The 19981-nt window shown below is 40.6% G+C and overlaps 1 protein-coding gene and 1 long non-coding RNA gene across 2 annotated transcripts in view; both read right to left on the reverse strand.

The window, feature by feature from the left end:
* klf7b (Kruppel-like factor 7b) overlaps window positions 1-3008 on the reverse strand; it is a 60405-nt gene extending 57397 nt beyond the window's left edge. Inside the window, exon 1 of the mRNA XM_040149464.1 lies at window positions 2640-3008. Coding sequence (XP_040005398.1) covers window positions 2640-2741 — 102 coding nt within the window. The 5' untranslated portion in view covers window positions 2742-3008. The remainder of the gene's footprint in view (window positions 1-2639) is intronic.
* Window positions 3009-16006: 12998 nt separating this feature from the next.
* On the reverse strand, window positions 16007-17952 carry LOC120802033. Its single transcript, XR_005709161.1, has 3 exons — window positions 17729-17952; window positions 17506-17613; window positions 16007-16107 (listed from the first exon to the last, which is right to left on the reverse strand). It is a non-coding gene; the product is annotated as an uncharacterized LOC120802033 (long non-coding RNA).
* Between the last annotated feature and the right edge of the window lie 2029 nt (window positions 17953-19981).

The following is a 19981-nucleotide window of genomic DNA, read 5'->3' on the forward strand; positions in this document are numbered from 1 at the left end:
GCCAGGGTAACAACTAATGGGGACCCAGATAAACAAAAACGCTCTATTGGACTGCCCATGTGTCATTATAAACACACACACACACACACACACACACACACAAAAACAGGTGCTTTCATTCACTTGTGTCTTGTGTCATAGTGGCACTGGTGTCAAATTTCAAATGATAACTTACAATGCACTCTCATTTTAGTTAAACAGTATTTGTAATAGGCTGCAATATGAAAAAAAAAAAAAAATTTCTGTGAATAAAAGCGTGGATAAACTGAGTGGAATTACTTTTTCCCCAGCTCTACATTCCAGGTCTCTAGGCACCAATTTAAACAGCTTTTCCAGCCATTCTGTGGAAAATGAGACATGACATCAAAACCTGAAACTCTATGAAACCTCTCAATCAATTAGCAATATGATTACAGACCCCAAAAAAAAAAAAAAAAAAAAAAAAAATAGGTTACAGGGGATGAAAGTATGTGCTGTTTGGACTAAAAATAGGACGAGGCAGTTTGAATTGTGTCAGTAAGACGGGAGAAATGCAGTCCGGGCTTCATTCAAGACCACAAGCATAAACGTACACATGGTCTAAACCCTCTGCATATACACACACACACACAATGGACCGACCCAGCGCCATCTGAGCAGACTTTCTCCCATGCAGGGACTCATTGGGAGACTTTTGATAGCATATAAAAAGGTGATACCAGGCTATAACACACACTCGCTCATTCACTCACACATGAGGCTGAAGATGGCTTCCAATTGACAGGTTCCATTTGTCGAGTTCAAGGGGGCAAACGGAAGAGGAAAATATTTTCATAACCTGATTCTTTCTTATTAAATTCTGCTTTCACTAAAAAAGTGTCAAACAGGTGCTACGTATCGTATTTGTGAGTCTAGGAAGTGTTTTAAATCCTCGTTCAGATTTTGAAACCTGCACTCCCCCCGACCACCACCACCACCACCAGACCATAAAAACTCTGTACACAGAAAATCACTGTAATTGGCCTTTTCATCTATTTTTATGCCAAGAAAATTAAGGGTTTTGCATGTGAGATGGACGTTATAAAAACAGCCAGTCTGTGGGCTGTCATGCAGAGGGTAGTGTATGTTCTATAGCGGGTTATAATGCATAATTCAGCAGGATTATCTGCAAACAAACAGTGGCAGATGCGGATATATTATTTAAGAACAAGTCACCAGCTATTAGGCATGTGTCCATCTTCCGTGGCCCCTCTCTCACTCTCTCTCTCTCTCTCTCTCTGCATGTGTGTGTGTACGTGTGTGTGTGTGTTTGTGTGTGTGTGTGTGTGTGTGAGAGAGAGAGAGATAATCCAAACATATCAGGCTTGCAGACTGGTCAATCGATCAGATCAGTCGTGATAAAAAAAAAAAAAAAACGGCACCGGGCTCCGGGATTCAAATACTCTAAATTCTACATCATCAGCTCAGACTGAGAAACAAACAAAAGAAAAAACAAAAAAAATCACCCCACTTTCACCCTCGATCAGCTCTCACTCCGAGTCCGGACTGCCAGCTACACAGAATGACGGCATGAAGTCGATTTCATGCGACACAGCGGGACAGAAGCCGTTCGCAGCTTGACGGAAAGTTAGAGGAAGCGCACCGTGTTTGAACCCCACCAACCCCTTGAGCCCTTCATTTTAACGTTAAGGTCACATATGCACGAACTTAATAACTTAAAAAGGGGGGGGGCATCTGAATTTCATCCCCATCGGACCAACGTGGAGCCCTTAAATGTTGCTCTCTCTCTCTCTCTGCCCGTTATCTCCGGAACGTCATCTTTAAGAAGGAGAAAACTACAAGAAAAGCAACATTTTCAGAACGACCACCTGCGTATCGGAGTTTTACCCAATGGCGCTTCACACTGCCCGTGTGGTTAACATGCGTGGGATGAGTGAGAGGCAAGACACCTAGATTTGGTCCTGGACGGACCAAAGTGAAACCCTACATGTTGCCTTATTAGTGAAGGGGAAATCCTCTCATCTCAAAAACGTCAACCTGGAAGGAAAAGCCAGCTTGACCACCTGCGTTTTAGTTGAGGGAGGGGGGTGCCCCCCCCCCAGCAGCATTTAAAAGCGTTTGGGGGGATGGCGGATGGTTAAAATCCGAAAATCATCCTGGGGGGGAGTCATGCTCCTGCTTTTGCATGAATGATCAGTGGGTTTACCTTTGGTATGATTAAGGTGCATTCAAGGGACCTTTCGTTTATAGTAAGGGGCGTGTGCGTAAATGTAAGGATGGTTAGAATGTTTTTATGCATAATGTTTTAATGCTCTCTGTCTGTACCCCCCCCCCCACCCCACTCCCTGTGTGTGTGTGTGTGTGTGTGTGTGTGTGTGTGTGTGTGTGTGTGTGTGTGTGTGTGTTTTCTCCTGTCAGCGGACCTCGCCGTGTTCCATGTGAGCGAAAAAAAAAAAAAAAGAGGAATAATAAGAAGAAAAAAAAAGAAAAAAAGACGCAACTACACGGGGCTGCTGCCGCCACTCCGGAGCGCTCCAGTGATGCAAAACACCAAAAACACACACAGAAAAACATCCACCAGCGCACGTCTGACATTTCATCCCAGTTTCTAACCCCTTCGGTTTCCCGGAACAAGAAAGAGAAAACGCATCACCACCGACCTGCTGCCAGTTCTCCTCCAGGGAAGGCATCGCGGAGAAATAACCAGTGTCATGAACGAGTTGGAGTTCCTGGAAAATACTGTAATTCGCCAACACATCCATGCTTGATGCAAAGAGGAAAACTCAGTAAAGAAGTCCGGAATCCAAACGATAAAAACGCACTTCTTCTTTCTGCTTCTCAGACTTGGCAAATTAGAAAAACAAACGCTGGAAAACCCCCCCCAGCTGGTGCAGACGAGCGCACCTGAGCACTTTAATTTAAAAAAAGAAAAAAAAAAAAAAGCTAACAGGAAAGAGAAAGAGTTGGTTATTTTATCTTTAACAACGCTATTCCCTCTCCTCTCTGCTCGCTCTGTCACGCCTCTCTCCTCAATCCGGGCTCGAGGGTGCCAGATCTATTTCCGCATTGCCAGATTGCCAATCGGTCTCAGTGCAAACTGCCAGGTTGCCAGGTTTGCTCCTCCAGCAGCAGACTGGACCCCGCTGCAATCCAGGCGACCGGCGCGAGAGGGGAGGGCGGCGGGGGAGGAGCCACCTGCCAATCAATTTTATGCGTGACCTAATAAGGTAAATAGGGTTGATGATGTCACTGGCGTCCAATTAAGGAGGCTCTGTGACCGAGCGAGTGGGCGGAGCTCCGAGGGAGGCCGAGGCGCTATTGGCTGCGGGGGGCTGTCAGTCCGGCCCATAGATGGCAATGAGGGGTGAGTTATTTTTAGAGGCCTATATAAAACCAGCAGCATTCCTCTTTCAGTCATTACAGGCTGCACGGGCGGAGAGGGGCGAAACCGCGAGTGCTTCTGCTACCGTGAGGGAGCAGCGACCAAAAAAAAAAAAAAAAAAAGACACGAACAGTGGCGCGAATCTGCAGCAAAGCGGCAGCTGAGCGGCGGCGGGAGCTGCAGCAGCGATGCTGGAGATAAGACGCCGTGTTGTGTCCCTGACGCGTGACAGCCCCACCACGGAGACTCCTCCATGCGGTCTCCATGCGGTGATGTCTGCACGGAGAGCAGGGATGCAGTGGAGGGAAGAGCACGGCTCGATCCGCCCACCTGTTTAGTTTAGGAGAGTTTACCCCCCCCCCCACCACCACCCACTCCCCACACTTTTTTTTTTTTTTTTAATTATTTCTGGAGTACAAATGAATCCGCATTCATCAGCATTTTTTTTTTTGTCGCCACACTATAAATATATCTCCTCTGGACTTGAACTCACACTTGCCAAATAGCACTATAAACAAAGTACTATGTACTAATGAGCAGTGCTGGAAGAAGAGTTGTTACTCTAATAAATACTCTACCCGCTTTCAAGTAAAAATAATTCAAAATTCCACTTCAGTTCACATAAGTAAATGTACTTTTTTTTTTTTTTTTTTAAACTTTCCACCAGTGGTAATGATGACAGTGCACTATTTTGTCATTTTGTGTTTGAAAATGTAATGAACTTTACCGCTAAGTATGGCAGGAAATGATACTAGACGCGAGGCTGTGCAGGGTTGTGAACACTACTGCCAGTTGAAAAATTGGAAACTTGCAAATAGCCGAAATGGTTTTTAATCAAGGATTTACTGCTTCATTTTTTTTTTTTTTTTTTTATTTACCGAGCTGTTATAATGTATTTGGACACACTAGATACTCAAAAGTTGATTATTCGTTGATTGCAGGTGTCTAGTAGAACAGAAAATCCACATTTGTTGCATTTTTGGCGCAGCAAACAGACTTGCCAGTGGCGCGCCGTCATTGAAAAGAGTTTAAGGTTTTCTCCTTCAGTTCTACGGTTTATATGTATACTCTCTAAAGACTGACTTTACTTTCAGTTTTTACACAGTTAAGTAGCTCTGTAGCCCCGGAGGTTCATCCATCAGTGGTGAGATTGACTGCCGGCGCAGTGGGCAATTTCTGGGTGACTGCAGCTTGTGTTCCTTTATACATGACAGGTACAACCGACTGACTGCTGTTGCCTGCCAACTCTGTAACAGACACATTTGGGTGATGCCATCTCAAATGGTTTTTTTTCTTTTCTTTTTTCCCCAGATACTGTACACACCCAATTTTAGTTCAGGAATGTAAGCACACAGTTTTATGACAATCCACCACTCTCTGTCCAGTGTTGCTCTAACTTTATGGCATCGGAGGCTTGTTATATGACACTTTTTATATGAACTATAGATCCATACTCGTTTATATGTTTCTGTATCGACTGTTTACTGGTCACTGATAGATGGATATGACGGGGGATTTATTTTATTTGATCCTTGATTTAGCGATTGATGATTACGTGGTCTACCTGATATGACTGTAGGATGACTGAGGTCCTATGAAACGCTAACATGACTGACTGAACCTGAGCCGAGAGGATGGGCAGACAGATAGGATGGCTCCTCTGGTTTGTTATAGAGATCATAAACCCTTTTAAAGGATCAGATGACTGAAATCATCTCCAACAGGCTCTCAAATCGTTTGATGGGTTGCTGAGGTGTATTAACTGGATTGGCAGATTGGGTCTAAAGCTTCTCTATTGCTCATTTTCACACACACACACCTCTTCCCCTCTTCTCATTTCTTTCTTCCTCTCGCTATATTCCCATCTTTCTTTATTTTTTCCTCCTTTCCCACTTTCATTCAACCTCCCCTTCTTCTGTTCTGTTCATTTCTTCCCCTCTTCCTACCCCCTTGTCATATTCCCATCTCTCTCCTGTCTCAATCTTTCTTTCTTTCCATCTTACTTTCTTTCTCTGTTTTCTGTAAGTTTTATAGTTTTGTCATCAGTAACTTTCTACTTTCAATGATCGCGTCTAATTTTCAGAAACCTACCTCCACCTCTGGCACTGTGCGTCTCTTGCTCTGACACCATTAGTGTGACTGTCACATACTGCGGCGCACATCAAGTTACCTTGCAAATCACATTAATTGGTTTAACGAGGGTGCAATAGTTAAAGGTCAAAATTTGAAAATCAAATGCGATGTCCTAGACAACACTGGTCTTATCTTAACAAAACACGTAGAGTAATGCACTCTGGCACTTTGTTTTACTATTGAACAAAGCTTTACTACTTACGGCGATCACGTCATTAAATTTCAAAATTTCATCTTAGAGGTACTGAAACTGCTCCACCTCCGGTCCAAGTTCGATAAAAGTTGAGGAACAGTGTGTCTGGAGAATGATTTATTTTGTTTGTTAGTTGTTTTTTTCCCTTTGCCCATGCCACCCTTACTTCTTTGATTGTAAAGAAGTATGAACCTAAGCTGTAAGGGCAAGGCTGGCTACAGAAATATCCGACAGACAGCAAGTTGTTATATGGTAAATTAAGGTCGCTGCACATCACACATGTAGATGATTTAAGGACAGGGTCAAATCATCTTCAAATAAGCTTAAAAACATTTTTTTTTTTTTTCAGATTTGGGTTTGATACCAGTCTGTCTATCTACTGAGGCTCCCACCTGTCTCTTACGTAACAGCCACATGATGTGAACCACATACTGAGGATTTACGTGTTATTGAGTTAACACTTTCTTTGTGTTGTTGTGGGCTTGGGCTTCTTCTCAGTCTCCCTCTCTCTCTCTCTCTCTCTCTCTCGCTCTCTCTCTCCCACTCTCAACTTCTTCTCCTCGTGTCTCATCCCTCAGGGACATGCTGCCGGTCTCTGAGGGCTACAAGAGCCAGATGGCTTCTGGATTGGCTGTTTCAGGACATTTTCCCCATTGATTTTTACAGCTCAGTCTGCCACCGGAGGAACAGAGGAAGGACGGGAGGAAGGAGGAGGCAGCTGGAGTCAAGGAGCAGAAACTGTGTGTGTGTGTGTGTGTGTGTGTGTGTGTGTGTGTGTGTGTGTGTGTGTGTGTGTGGTGGAGCACCATGGATCAATACTACTGTACTGGCTGCCTGTAAGACCCTTAACAGATTCACACGCAGCATCTTGTTGAGATTGAATATTAAACAACACTACAGAGCAATCGGCAATCATCATCATGTTTTATTTTTCTAATGCCACATGAGTTTCAACTACAACCACCCTCCCCTACTATTACAACCACGACTTCTTTTATCTACCATACTAACACAACCAATACGCCTACTATGGCTACTATCAGTAAGTACTGTATATCTATTACTACCACTTTTAGCAATAATTACCAATGGCAGGTTGCCACCGGTCAGTGTTATAAATGGTACTATTATTCTACCACTGCTGCTATAACTACTATCTCTCTTATAACTATTACTCCTCCTCCTCTTCCTCCCCCTACTGCGATTATCACTACTAGTAGCAGTAGTCCTACCAGTACTACCACTACTATAGTACTACTACAGATACGAATGCTGCTATAACTCCTCTTACTTTCTACTTACTGACATTCTACTGCACTTAAACTACAATTTTGAATGCTAAGATGACAATGATGACTGCTACTACAGAATCACTCCTGCTAAAACTCCTAGGACTGCCATTTCTACTACTCCTCCACTTACTCCTACTGTTACTCCTATACTACAAGAACTACCTCTACTACTACCACCACCATTTACACTACTTCAACTGACTCTTTTAGCTGTTTTTCTTCTATAACTATCAATGCAGCTACAATTTTGTCTCCTTTGTTGTTGCAAATAAAGATGGAGAGAAAGAGAAAATGAGAGAAATCATTAAAAAGACAAAGAGGTTTAAGAGGAAAAAAGAAACAGAAGAAAGGAGAGAGAGAGAGAAAGAATTTCATGGGAAAATGGATCCCCCGTGTAATTTCATGTTTTAGTTTCTGGCTAAAACCACCGAATACCATAAGAGGAGAAAACACAAAAGCTTCGTGTTTGTGTGTGTGTGTGTGTGTGTGTGTGTGTGTGTGTGTGTGTGTGTTTGTGGGCTGCATGTCTCTCTACCGCACAATCTCTTAAAATCTGGGCAACGCTGCCCAGCTCCACACACACTCAGTGTTGTAATCTTATTATCGTGTTGTGTTGTTCTGGCACAGAGAAGAACTGGAGGTAGAGGGGGAGGAGGAGAAATTGTTAGAGGAGAGGAAAGGATTTTATCACTGCATTTCCATAATCTCATCAGGGCTGGAATTTCAGGATGGTAAAATACAAATTAGGATGAAAATGTCTAGTTATTACTAGTCGAGATTAAACTGAGTCGATTTAAACATGAAGACATGGAAAAAAAAAAAAATGTAAGTCTCTTGGTGACAGTGAAGTAAAATTGTACATATACAAAGCCAACACAAAAAAGATGAGACCACATAAATGTAAAATAACCACAGGTAGGATGATGGGTCGGGCAGAAATAACCTGCTTCTACTTCCATAAACTCTTAAATCATCCTGCTTCTGATTCAGGTTCTAGAGTATACCATTTCTGTATTCACATATATTTTTGCTTCAAGAACTCAGAAAAGCTCCTATGCTGGTTTTGAGAAATATGCAGGCTTTGTTACTCAGAATCAAGCAGAGATACTGTGGCATGTAAACACCTTATCCAGGTTTCTGATCAGTGTCTGCAGCAGTATCTCTGCAGTTGCAGCAAGAATCAGTTTTTTTAATCTTGAAGACATTTCGACACTCATCCAAGGGCCTTCAGTTCTACTGGCTGATGCAGAGCCCCGGGCTTTGCAAATGTTTCCTTTACAAAGTTCACACTCTATTTTAATTATTTATTTCTTGAAAAAACCAACAGTTGACCAAAGGGGTCTTTAGGTACAACATACGTATGCGAGGCTTACTGAAGAGATCTGAGCCATCCTGTGTTTTTGCGTTCAAGGATGGTGGCAGGTCCAGGATCATAATGCAAAGCAGCTACATGCTCTACTCTAAGTATTGTGAGTTTAAAAGGAAACTGCTACGGCTAGGAACAGACCTTGAGACAATTGAGACACCTCACACGTGAAAACCATTTCCATTGATATCCATTGACAGTCAGAAAGGAGCATGTATCAAATGGCCTTAGTGAGGACGACGTCAGACAAAAGGTAGTGTCAAGTTGCTAGGCAACCTCTGAAATCCCACAACAATGTACATTTCTGTACCAAAACAGAAAGACATCCATGGTTAATTGTTAGCTTCACTAATTTACAGTGTAATTTGCAAACAAAAGGCAATATAAACTTTAATGTAGAGATGTGGGCAATAAGAGCCTATTATTCTCATTTCCAACTCTATATTTTCATTTTTGGGCTCCACTAGAATATTTTTGCATGATACATAATTTTTAAAAAATATCCTAATTTATCTCATGATGCCTGTTATGGAGCCCCTCGGTTGAGCCTCTGACTGAAACAGGCAATATTAGCTCCGAGCTCTTTAAGGGCCCCACTCCCTAAAAGCCCACTTTCTTCTGATTGGCCAATTTCTGACACCTGCCAAGTCGCGCCACACCCAGTGCCTGAGAGCACCGCCTCATCCTCTTACCAGTGTGGAGGTTCTGAAAGCAAATAGTAAAAGTAACGTATCACAATTAATTGATTGGACATGGCAACTTCTCAAATCAATCCGTACTTAGTCGAACCCGAATCCAATCCGGAATATGAGAGCGGACAGCCAGAACATCCGCAATAACAGAGATAACAGTGGATTTGGTTCTTCAATCACATTTTTTTTAAATATATGCTCCTGTTAATAAGTGTAGGTGTGGGAAATGTGCTGAAATGCCGACTGAGTGGAAAACGTCTGCTGTCAGGAAATACAAAAGACTGTACATGAAACTGTACATGAAACCGGCACCATCAGTTACTTGTATGCTGGAGTACATTAAATGCTTATATTACTACTCAAGCAGACTATTTGGGAGAATGAGCAGTGCTTGGAGCGGGTGACCGTACAAAGAAATCAGCTCGTCGTGGAAGTAGAAAAATACGTTGGAAACATAGCGTTCAGAGCAGTCTAATGCCTGAGCTTTTGCCTCACAGTGATTACTTATACATACATTTACCTTGTTATTTGAAACTTTGGGACACATTTAATATGAGAGTAAATAAGGAAAAGCATAACAGGTCCCATTTAAACTCTGCAAAGAGCTGAAGGTTGTAGAGTGGTACTCTGCAGTGAATGGTGTAATGATGGTAAATAGACATTTAAGATACTCAGTTTGTCTTTATGAGATAGTAAGTCAAAAAAATTAGTCAAATATTTGACTTAGTATTATATAATTTAAATTACCATGTCATATTTTTGACTTACCATGAGTATTTGATTATTTGCTTGCCATTTGTAAAAAAAAACAAACAAAAAAACAAAAAAACAAAACACTTAATCTTAATTAGAATGACCAGCAGTGACTAAACTAGATGATTGATAAATGATTACAGTCCTGCACCACCACATACCATATAATTTTATCTGCCAACTGTCAACCCTAACTGGACAAGACTGCAGCAGTCACAGTCGGCTAAATTGTGAGGCTCAAATCTTATTTTAACATCGACCCAACAGTCATGATGTGTGTCCCTGCCTCAAATTTGAATTACAAAAATTACTATAATAATTTTTAAAGAACTTCTTGCAACTCACAAATATTTCAGACTGTGGCCACTTCACCAAAACCTCTAAACTGCTGAGTACTGTTCCTGCAGGCTTAGGTTATAGTATTTATATAAATGTACTCAATAACAAGAAAAATGTTGATCATAGGTCAAGTCACAGCAAGCCGGAAAAAGTTCATCTTTACAAGGCAAAAACTGGAGCAACCGACCTAACTGGGACCCGGAGGCAGACCTGAGGCCTGAGCTCTCTCCTGCCTCCAGACAACTATGCCAAAAACACAAAGTCCTCCTCCCGGCAGAGGGGAACGCACGTAATCCTGAATCAAGGCGGACAACACATCAAAAAACACACAAACTCCCTCTCTTTCTCTCCAGCCCCGACAGAGGGAGGCTACACGGATATCATGTACCACCAGCTTGATCACTGAAGCAGACATCTGACTGCAGCACAACATTTCTGTCTGCTAGAGAGAAGCGGAGGTGAAACCACAAACTGTGAACCATGAGCAAACAACTTTGCATACAGCACAGGAGAAGCAGCGACACAAAACAGAAGCAAAACAACAGAAACATAGGCTACATTAAGCGTTTTATAATAGTATAATTCTGACAAGGTGTTGATGAAGAGCAAACGTTTTGTTTTTTTCAACTTCAAATATTGGACACAACTGACTACATTAAAACAAGGGAATGTAATTAAATATGAAAAAACTTTACGAAACAAACTTGAAAAATATTACAATTTTAAAATTTTTAGAAAAATTTAAATCTTAAATCTTTAAATCTGGAACTTATTCTACCTGAGCCATTTATTTAACCCACAAGTATGTTAGAGGGGTTTTGGTCTTCTACCTTCTCAAGTCAAGTTTCCATCCAAAAGTAGTGCAACTTTAATCCGAAATTTCTGGAAAAATCAGAAAAAGAAAATGCAAATGAATGCACATTTCCATCCACTACTGCTATGTGAATATTAGGAGTTGGCTGTGCGGAGATACAGAGTGGGTGGTGGTAATTCTCCAGCTGTTTGGCATTAAATCATTGCAGGAGAAGAGGGCTCAGCGAGATGACATCTTCAAAAGAGCTAGAGTTAAACCTCAATAGATGAAAAAATGGTGGCTATATGGCATTCATGCTTTTTTCATGTCTCAATATAAAGAACGTTACAATCTCCGTATTGGTCTGCACAGATGTGATGTTTTCGTCCCTTCAGTCGGAGCTTGAGGGACGTTTAAGTCAAATTAAATCAATTTTATAAATCAATACACCCACTTTTCCAACTAAGCCCACAAATCTGCTTTGCAATTGCTAGAGTTTCCACTCAGGTTTTTTTCTTACACAATTTGGAAAAATGCGCATAAAAACAGGTGGATGGAAACGCACTTTAAGTCAAAGTAGAAATTGCAATAAGTTAATGGTGGCAGTTTCATGGATGCCTCATTTGGTTGAGAAACTGTCCCTGAAAAACTGTCACATGATTGTCAGTCATATACATTTCACTCAGTCAGTGAGGGACATACACTGTCATAGTTCACGCCGCCTCTAGGGTCCAACAATAATTGTCATTATTGTGAAATATAAGGGCACTGTCATCTGGAGCATGCCAACATACTCACACACAGCACGTAGACAAAGATGCATTCAGTCTCTTGTTTGCGCACGTGCACGCGCGCACACACACACACACACACACACACACACACACACACACACACACACACAGTAACAGCTGCTTTCCTACCACTAAACAGAACACATTTCCCAACCTCCGCTTGCTAAACATGTAGCTGTGATATTTCCTGTCTGCTCCCCTCCTCCTCTCATATCTGTGATATTTTTAATAATGGAGAGGAAGAAGCAATATATCCTCGAGCTGAGGGAGCGATAAAGGGTTAAACATATTCTACAGCTAATTGCGCTTTCTGGTTTTTAATAAAGAAAAATCACATGCCTGCAGGCCTGTGTGTGCGTGTGTGTGTGTGTGTGTGTATATATGAGAGTGTGTTTTCATACCAGCACCAGGCATGAGCAAATAGTTGAAAAGTGAAATACCTTTTGGCTCTGTGTGTGCAGAAACGTGTGTCTAATTCTGTGTGTTTTTCAACATCTGTGTGTATATGTGTTGTCTGTGTGTGTAGTGTGTGTATTTGTGTTTAGTTGTAAAGCAGGAACAGTGACTATCATTTTCTAGCTATTGGCGACCAGTTGTCTGTTTCCCCAATCTGGTTTACTTACTATTAAATAGGGACTAACTATATTTTTTCTTTATTCGGTTCGATTTACAGCCACAAATCCAAATTAATTCAGTTTACAATGATATACAACTGAGTAAAAAAGCAAATCCTCACATTTCAGAAGCTGGAAGGTTTGAATGTACTGAACCATTTATTTTCCCTTGATCAACTTAGTGATTAATCCCCCAATTGTTTCCACACCACCATTAAGTATTACTTCTGATATTAAAATTACAATAGCACATGAATTAAAATGAATTATAGCCATTCTATCACGTCTCTACAGAACAATCACTTTGTGAGCTGGTTGACTAACGGCTTAGTGTGGGCTACATTTGGGTTACCAGTGTTTGTCTTGGCAAATACTAGTTACTTAATTCTTTGTGGTGGACAACCTCATGGATCACAATAGCATGACTAAACTGCGTACCATTGTTTGTGTGTAGCTATGAGAATACAAAAGAGAGAGCGTGAGAGTGACAGTTTTAACATTAAATCTTGGTTTTGATCTTTGGATCTGAACAAATTGTGGTGGATCAGGCTTCAACTTCAAGTCCCTACAGTACTCTAGTCCGGTGGTTTCCAAACTTGTTGGCTTGTAATCCCTTAAAATTAGGCAATGTCTACTTTTGACCCATCACCACCTGTCTATTAGTGGGCTTTCTGACCCTTTTAATCATCTCTCGTGACGCCCTGGTCCTGCAACCGTCGTCATGATTTCTTGGCCCGATCTGCTGTTTAAAGTGGGATATTGTCTCTTTTCTCTAGAAAGCGGTTTATTTAGCAAAATCAAATAAATGTGTTGTTCTTCGCCTTCTCACTCAACATGTGCTCGCAGCTGCTAGCCTTTCCCAGAGCTATTCCATCTTGGACAAAATCTTGTAACAAAAAGCCTCGAATTTTGTCACTTGATACAAACGTCAGCAAATGTAGTCAATGGTCAATGCTTGAGAATGGTTATCTTTAAAAAAAGTGTTTTTGTGTTACTATTTTCACATAATATATTAAAAAAACTGCTCATATCAGGTTTATTATGCCTCACGAATCTCATAAAGTCTCACAAATTTCAACATTAAAAATGTAAGCGCCAGTCATCCACAGTTATATTCACTGTTTTAACCTTACTGCTGTTATAGAGGCCACGAGTCATTTAAGGCTTCAGTTCCAGAAATAAAAGTTTCTGGCTATTCATCGCTAGTTTTTGTGTGGATTGTACCCGCAGTTTCACCAAAACGGAACCCTGAGAAACAATAAGGGAGAAAGGCAAGTGGGGGAAAGGAAAAGCCCAGAAAATGAACGGTGGGTGGATGTCCGATGGTTGAAGAGACCGTGGAGACATTATGTTCTTTATGAAGCCATAAAACAAAAGGCTGCTGCCTTTCCCTTTCATCCCATCATCACGGTGACCTTCGTCCGATGACCGGCTCTTTAAAAGGCCCTGGTAATGGATGTTTATACATATCACACATATACCGCCACATATAACCACATCATCATCCTTACACTGCCACATCACACTGGGCAATAATCTGCCTCAGGCTCTAGGGTTTTATGATTGACAGATTTGAATAAATCTTCTCATTTGGATATGCTGTGACAGGAATTAATTACCAGGCAATTGTGTCTAACATATTAATTTAGAGGAGATTATACAATGCATTAGCCTGGCACTTATTAAGCTCGGTTATGTACGCCTGCGTTTGTGTATTGAAATCGCGCAGGCGGAAAATTCAGTCCAATTTGCCATGCTTGGCTCTGGTTAACACACTGCTGTGTCTCTGAAACCCTCCTTCCTTTTTCGCATTCCCTGTTCCTTCTCTCCTTCTGCTCTGTTCTCTTTTCTGTCTACTCACTTTCACCATCCCGTTTGCTACATCTGAGTGATGTAAGCATGGTGAAACCCTGGGGTCAAAACTAGTGCCATGGGCAGGATTGAATTTTAACCTGGCTTTCCAGAAAAAAAAAAAAGAAAAAAACAACTGAAAGAACTACACACTTTTGTTTTCCCCCTCAAAACAGCCTGCATTTTCATCCTTAAAGCTGTTACGAGTTGAAGGCAGACATCATCCACACAAGCGATTTTGATCTAGTAATGATTTTACCAAATACTGCATGTAGATGAAATTAAATTATGTAGACAAGTGTCTGTTTCTTTTTTTAAATACCATTACGTCCAGACTATATACGCAAGAGTAAAAACACGGGCGTCACATAGTTTTATTAACAATCCCACCGACCAAAACTGCAACCCAAAGTTGGCCATTTACTATGTAAAATGTGAAAGGGACCTTGACCAAATTGATGAATTACACAATATTTACCATAAAAAATTTGCAAAGATTGTATGGCTGTGTTAGTTGCTGAACTCGTGACAAAAAAAAAAAAAAATGAAAAGAAAAAAAAAAAAAATTAGTTTTGGATTCAAGCTAAGACCATTTAGTCTGATGCCCAGTTGTTTATTATTTGATGATTGTAAGATCCCGATTAGCTTCCCCTAAGGCACTTGCTAGTAGCTAGGAGTTAATACACATAAATTACATGGTACAAAAATCTGGACATTGACAGTTCCAAAAGAAAAAAAGCAGCACAAGCAATGGGGCAGCTGTAGCTCAGCTGGTTTAGTATATTAGAGACACTAGTGTGTCAAAGGGCAGTTTTTTGGGAAAAAATTGACCTCTCTTAAGTCCCCTATAATTGTGCAATTTTGGCCAATCCTGAGAGAAAAGTGGTGAAATATTTGCTTGTCTGTGCAACAGTTCTCAAAACAAAGCTCGCTGGGAGACTGGGCCCCCAACAGCAGATTTAGAACCAACATGTACAAAACCAACAAACTGGAATGTGACATGAAATTATAAAAATATACTGATATTGTAAGTGCCACTTTTGAATAAAGTTTAAAAAAAAAAAAAAAAAAAAAAAAAAAGCACCAGTGATATAGCCAAAGCTTGTTTTTTGTTTTGCTGCAGTTTACATCTCTCTGCTTGCATACGTTTGTCTATTTTCATCGCATTCACCATTTAGAGGCGTTTGTCTCACAACCTGATATCGTACAGTCTGACACTGATTGCGACCAAGATTTTCTGAGACCCATCTCGCACAATGTGACGTGCATGCAATAAACGTGAAAATCGCTATTATTACACACTGCGTGGCTGCTTTTAGCATTTCTGGTACCACGTTTGAGACTTAATGTTATTCTGTGGCCTGAAGCATTTTGTTCCAAAGAATAAGGCTTTGTCGTATGATGTCTGAGAAGTGGTGCCGAGTTTCCAAACTGTAAACTGTAGAGCTGCCGTTCTGCCAGTTTTCATGTTGATTTCAAAACAACGGACAAACAAATGGAGGTATAATTGGAGGCTCTGCTCACACTAGCGAAGACTGCTGCATCACTGAATACATTAGCTGTTTGCAGGCTGTTGCTATGGTGGTGCGCTCTACTGGGATGTGTGTGAGGGTGTGTTTACTGTTTGGTGTGTGTTTGCCTATTAGGGAATTGAATGCTTGTTGTTTTTGTGAGGATTCATCTGAGTGTATGTCTTCTGTATTTCGGTGCATTTCTGTGCGTTTTTGCATGAATACGTGTATGGGTTTTTGAGTCTGTCTCTCACTCTCTCTGTGTGTGTTGTGTGTGTGTGTGTGTGTGTGTGTGTGTGTATGTGTGTTTTTCAGTGTGTGTGTGTGTGTTTGTCCCTGGTGTGCTGATAGTAAAGCGTGGCGTGTTGCTCTAACAGGCTTGTCCTCCATTAGTAGCTCAGCACTGGGCTTAAATCTGGGAGGGAGGAGAGAGGAGGGAAGATGGACATGCGCACACACGCACACACACACACACACACACACACACATCCATGAAAACGCATACATTTTTTAAATTCGACTTAGCGACAGAGCTAAAAATGACATTTAGCAAGTGGACCTCACTGCAGTTGAGCTTCGCAGTTGGCTTTTCTGTCTATTTCTGTTCGTCATGATTTTAACTTAAATTGCAGTTAGCACAATTTGTGATATCAAACTGTATTACATAATACGGATGCAATTATACAAAGTACTGCATTATATAGAGGTGTTTCTGTTATTATGCCTACCCTCACGGAAATAAAGGGGTGGACAAAATAATAGAGACACCTGTTCATGTAATGCAGTACAATTCAGCAGCACCACAAATTGCAGCCAACTCTCCAAAACAGTTTCGATTTAAAAAAAAAACAAAACTAAATTAAAAAAAAAAAAAACTGAAGCTGTCGGTCAGACGCACAATGAACGTTCACACCATTAGAGTTTGATGGAGAGAAGTGAGCTGTAATCACTCTCTGTAGATATTTCAAGGGGAGGGAAGTGAGACGCGGGGAGAAGGAGCAGCAGCCGAGACATATTTAGACCCATGCTGTTCAGTTTTTACCTTTTTTTTTTTTTTAATTTACCAAAATATACCCAGATATGTTTTAAAATATGCATTAAACAGATTTTCTAAAAAGAAACACTCCACAAAAATCCTGTTTTGACTAACACTCACACTTTTTTGGAATAAACGTGGCTATGAAAAGCAGATATGTTTGCTTACGGTGGTCATGATTGACAGACAAAATAGTTAACGGCAGTAGCTATAAACCAAAGTTGTGTCTCTATGGATGTTTTGACGTTTTCTCAACAGTGGTTGCCATTAGAATCCACCGCAACTGCAGTGAATCCAAACAGTGTATAGCTCCTGTCCGTCACGAAGTAGCAAGACACAAGCACTTCAGAGCAACACGGCCTTGAAATAGGAACCTACGACAGTCTGATTGCTAACATGTTTGCCAAAAAAAAAGTGCCTTCTGACAGATGCAGCAAACATGTGGCATCAATATTCACTCTCCTTTTTAGCTCTAGTTTGGTCCCTACAAACTTGCTGCTGGTCAAGGTAGTGTACAGTCGGTTTGTCACAGCTCGCTCGCTGAAAACAGCTGCAGTTTTATTTGGGGCTGTTAACTGGAACTAAATAGACTCAACCAGTATATGCAGTATATATACACAGTATATGCAGCCAGAGGACCAAAACAATGAGGTTGAGACTATAAGGTGCAAAGTGAGTTGGTGTTAGTTCTCACTGAAAGTGACCTCTTCACATCACACAAAGTCATTTGATTTCATGTGCATTATTTAAAAAGAGCATCAGCTTGAACTTCCTTACCAGATTTTGTGTTCTTTCTTCATCAAACAGTTATTGTGCTGCCAGAGGAGACTGGTCTAGTCAACAGGGGCCTCCAGTGTTGCGTGGACATCTCTGAAACTGGTTCAACTGTAGAAAGAGAAAGAAAAAAAATGAGAAAATTCATGAAAGATTCATATTTTTTTTTGCACATATCCTGGTCAAAGTGTTGTATTTCATGCTTTGTGTGTATTAATATTCGTACCTGTGCAGCTTAGGAGGATCTGTTGGTCTAGAGTTCAGAGTCAGTCCTTTAACATAGCACAAGAGATAAAAGAGCAGTACAGCCAGGACCACAAACAACTGTCTTCTGTTCTGTTTGATCATCTGCTAAGCATACTAACAAAGCCACATAAAAAGCTGCGAGCACACTTGATATATTAAAGTATCATCTCATGTTGTTTTTTTTACCTGTTTTCTGGTCCTGAGGCAATACAGTCTGCAGAGGACCTTGTGTGTATTTATACTTCCTGGTTCCACCATGTTGGGGGGGGGGGACTATTTTATGTCTTTTTTTGATATTTTGTTTTGAAATCGTTGATTACGTTTAGGGTTTGTTCTGTACTTGCATGGTGATTTTTGAACAGAATTGAGCAAACTGCAATTAACTGTTTGGCCATATTGTCTGTTTATATGTACATACATCATGAACACCCACATTAGTGGTATAGTCCACTCCAGTTAGTTACTGGGGGGTATATAAGGGGTGCTTGTGTTTTGGTTGTTTCAGCGTTTCATTATGTTGCAGGACACACATTTGTGGCCACACAAGGGATAAGCAGATCAATGATTTTTTAGATTTTAAATTATCAGCATATATACCATAAGTGATATGAAATGAATATAACAGAATTACATGGGAATTTTTAGGGGAAATCATACATTAATGCACCTTTGGGAACAACTGATTTAAAATGTTTGCGGTTAAAAAAATAGAAGAAAAAAGAAAAGAGAAGAACAAGAACAGGAAAAAAGAGAAAAGGGGAGAAATTGCCTCTTAGTGTAGCATTTATAGAAAAAGAATTTGACCCTTTTGTCCTCTACATACACACACACACACTTTCCAAAGGTTATTATAATGCTCATGTGGCCTATATTGAGAGGGTGATCATTATTTTCAGACCTTTGCTGTACACCTCACCTTTTTATAAAAAAAACACTGCACAAGCGTTCAGATCCTTACTGTGCCCAAAAGTAGCAACATTACAAGTAAAAATACTCTATTGGAGGTAGAGGACGTCCATTCAAACTTTCAGCCTTTAAAGTTTAACCTATCGTATTAACCTCTGCCCACTAATTCAGTGTTAGAGTTGGTCCAGGTGGTGCTCAAGTCAAAAAGCATGACGATGTCAATATTTCTTTTTGCCAACCAATCCTATGACAAGACCAAAACCAGCCATGAATTTAAAGTGCAAACAGTAGCTCTCTGTGCAGCCAAAGCCTGATGTAGATTTGGCAACAGTGGTGCCATAGAGCTCCACTGTATTAAAAATACATGAAAGAGTCATACTGCTTCAGTGCATGACTTGCCTGAGCATGCTCAATGACGTCGTCTCGACACAGAGCTACTGTCCCGAGACTGAACGTGGAATTGCAGAGTTGACTCAGACCAAACTGCATGGACGTGTTAATCACAGCGTAGGAACCTTGTGCAATGGTATGGCTCCATTATGCGTTTTAATAAGTTCGAATTTTAAAATTGTGCTCATATGGAACTGTGTGAATGTTAAGCTATTTCTGTGCTGGCAGTTAATGTTGCTGGTGAACTCAATTGCTATTCCAAATTCAATTTTATATTCACATAATTTGTCAGAGCTGATGTGTCAAAATGGGGCGGAAAACTGGCAGTCCCAGTAACCTCAAGGTCACTATTTTATAGACATCGTAATAATATAACATAAAATAAATCTATCTATATATATATATAACTAAAAGGAAATTTAAAGCTGCCACTATTTGATATGCTGTTATTGTGTAATTTTTCTGTGGTAGGTAAATGTGTTTTTCTCCATCAAAAACAACAAGCACTTGGACTGGGTTGACATTTGCTTCTCTACCTCGCCTTGCAGTGATTTCAGCGGGCGATGCCTTCAGAAAGAATCCCAACCTTTACCTGACTTAAAAGTTCTCCATCCACAATATCGGACTTATTAAACGGAACAAATCAGTGCAATCAAGTAAAAACAATTAAATTTAATTGGGAGAATTAAAATATATAAAGTTAATTAGTGTTGGTGCAAATTATGAAATGAAGTGTGACAAATGAGTTAGGTGAAGGCAAACAGATAAAGGACACATATTCTTTCATTTCCATTAAAATGCAGCGACAGCTTCTACACTGGATGTTGTAAATCAAATTATTTTTTTGTCCCTGGGTTTACTCTCAAGTTCTGCCTACATTGCAAGTGTCTTCAATGTATGTGGCTACATTTGTGTGCGTGTCTCTGTGGGTGTGTGT

Source organism: Xiphias gladius, chromosome 16 (assembly GCF_016859285.1).
Source record: "Xiphias gladius isolate SHS-SW01 ecotype Sanya breed wild chromosome 16, ASM1685928v1, whole genome shotgun sequence".
Lineage (NCBI taxonomy): Eukaryota > Metazoa > Chordata > Actinopteri > Istiophoriformes > Xiphiidae > Xiphias > Xiphias gladius.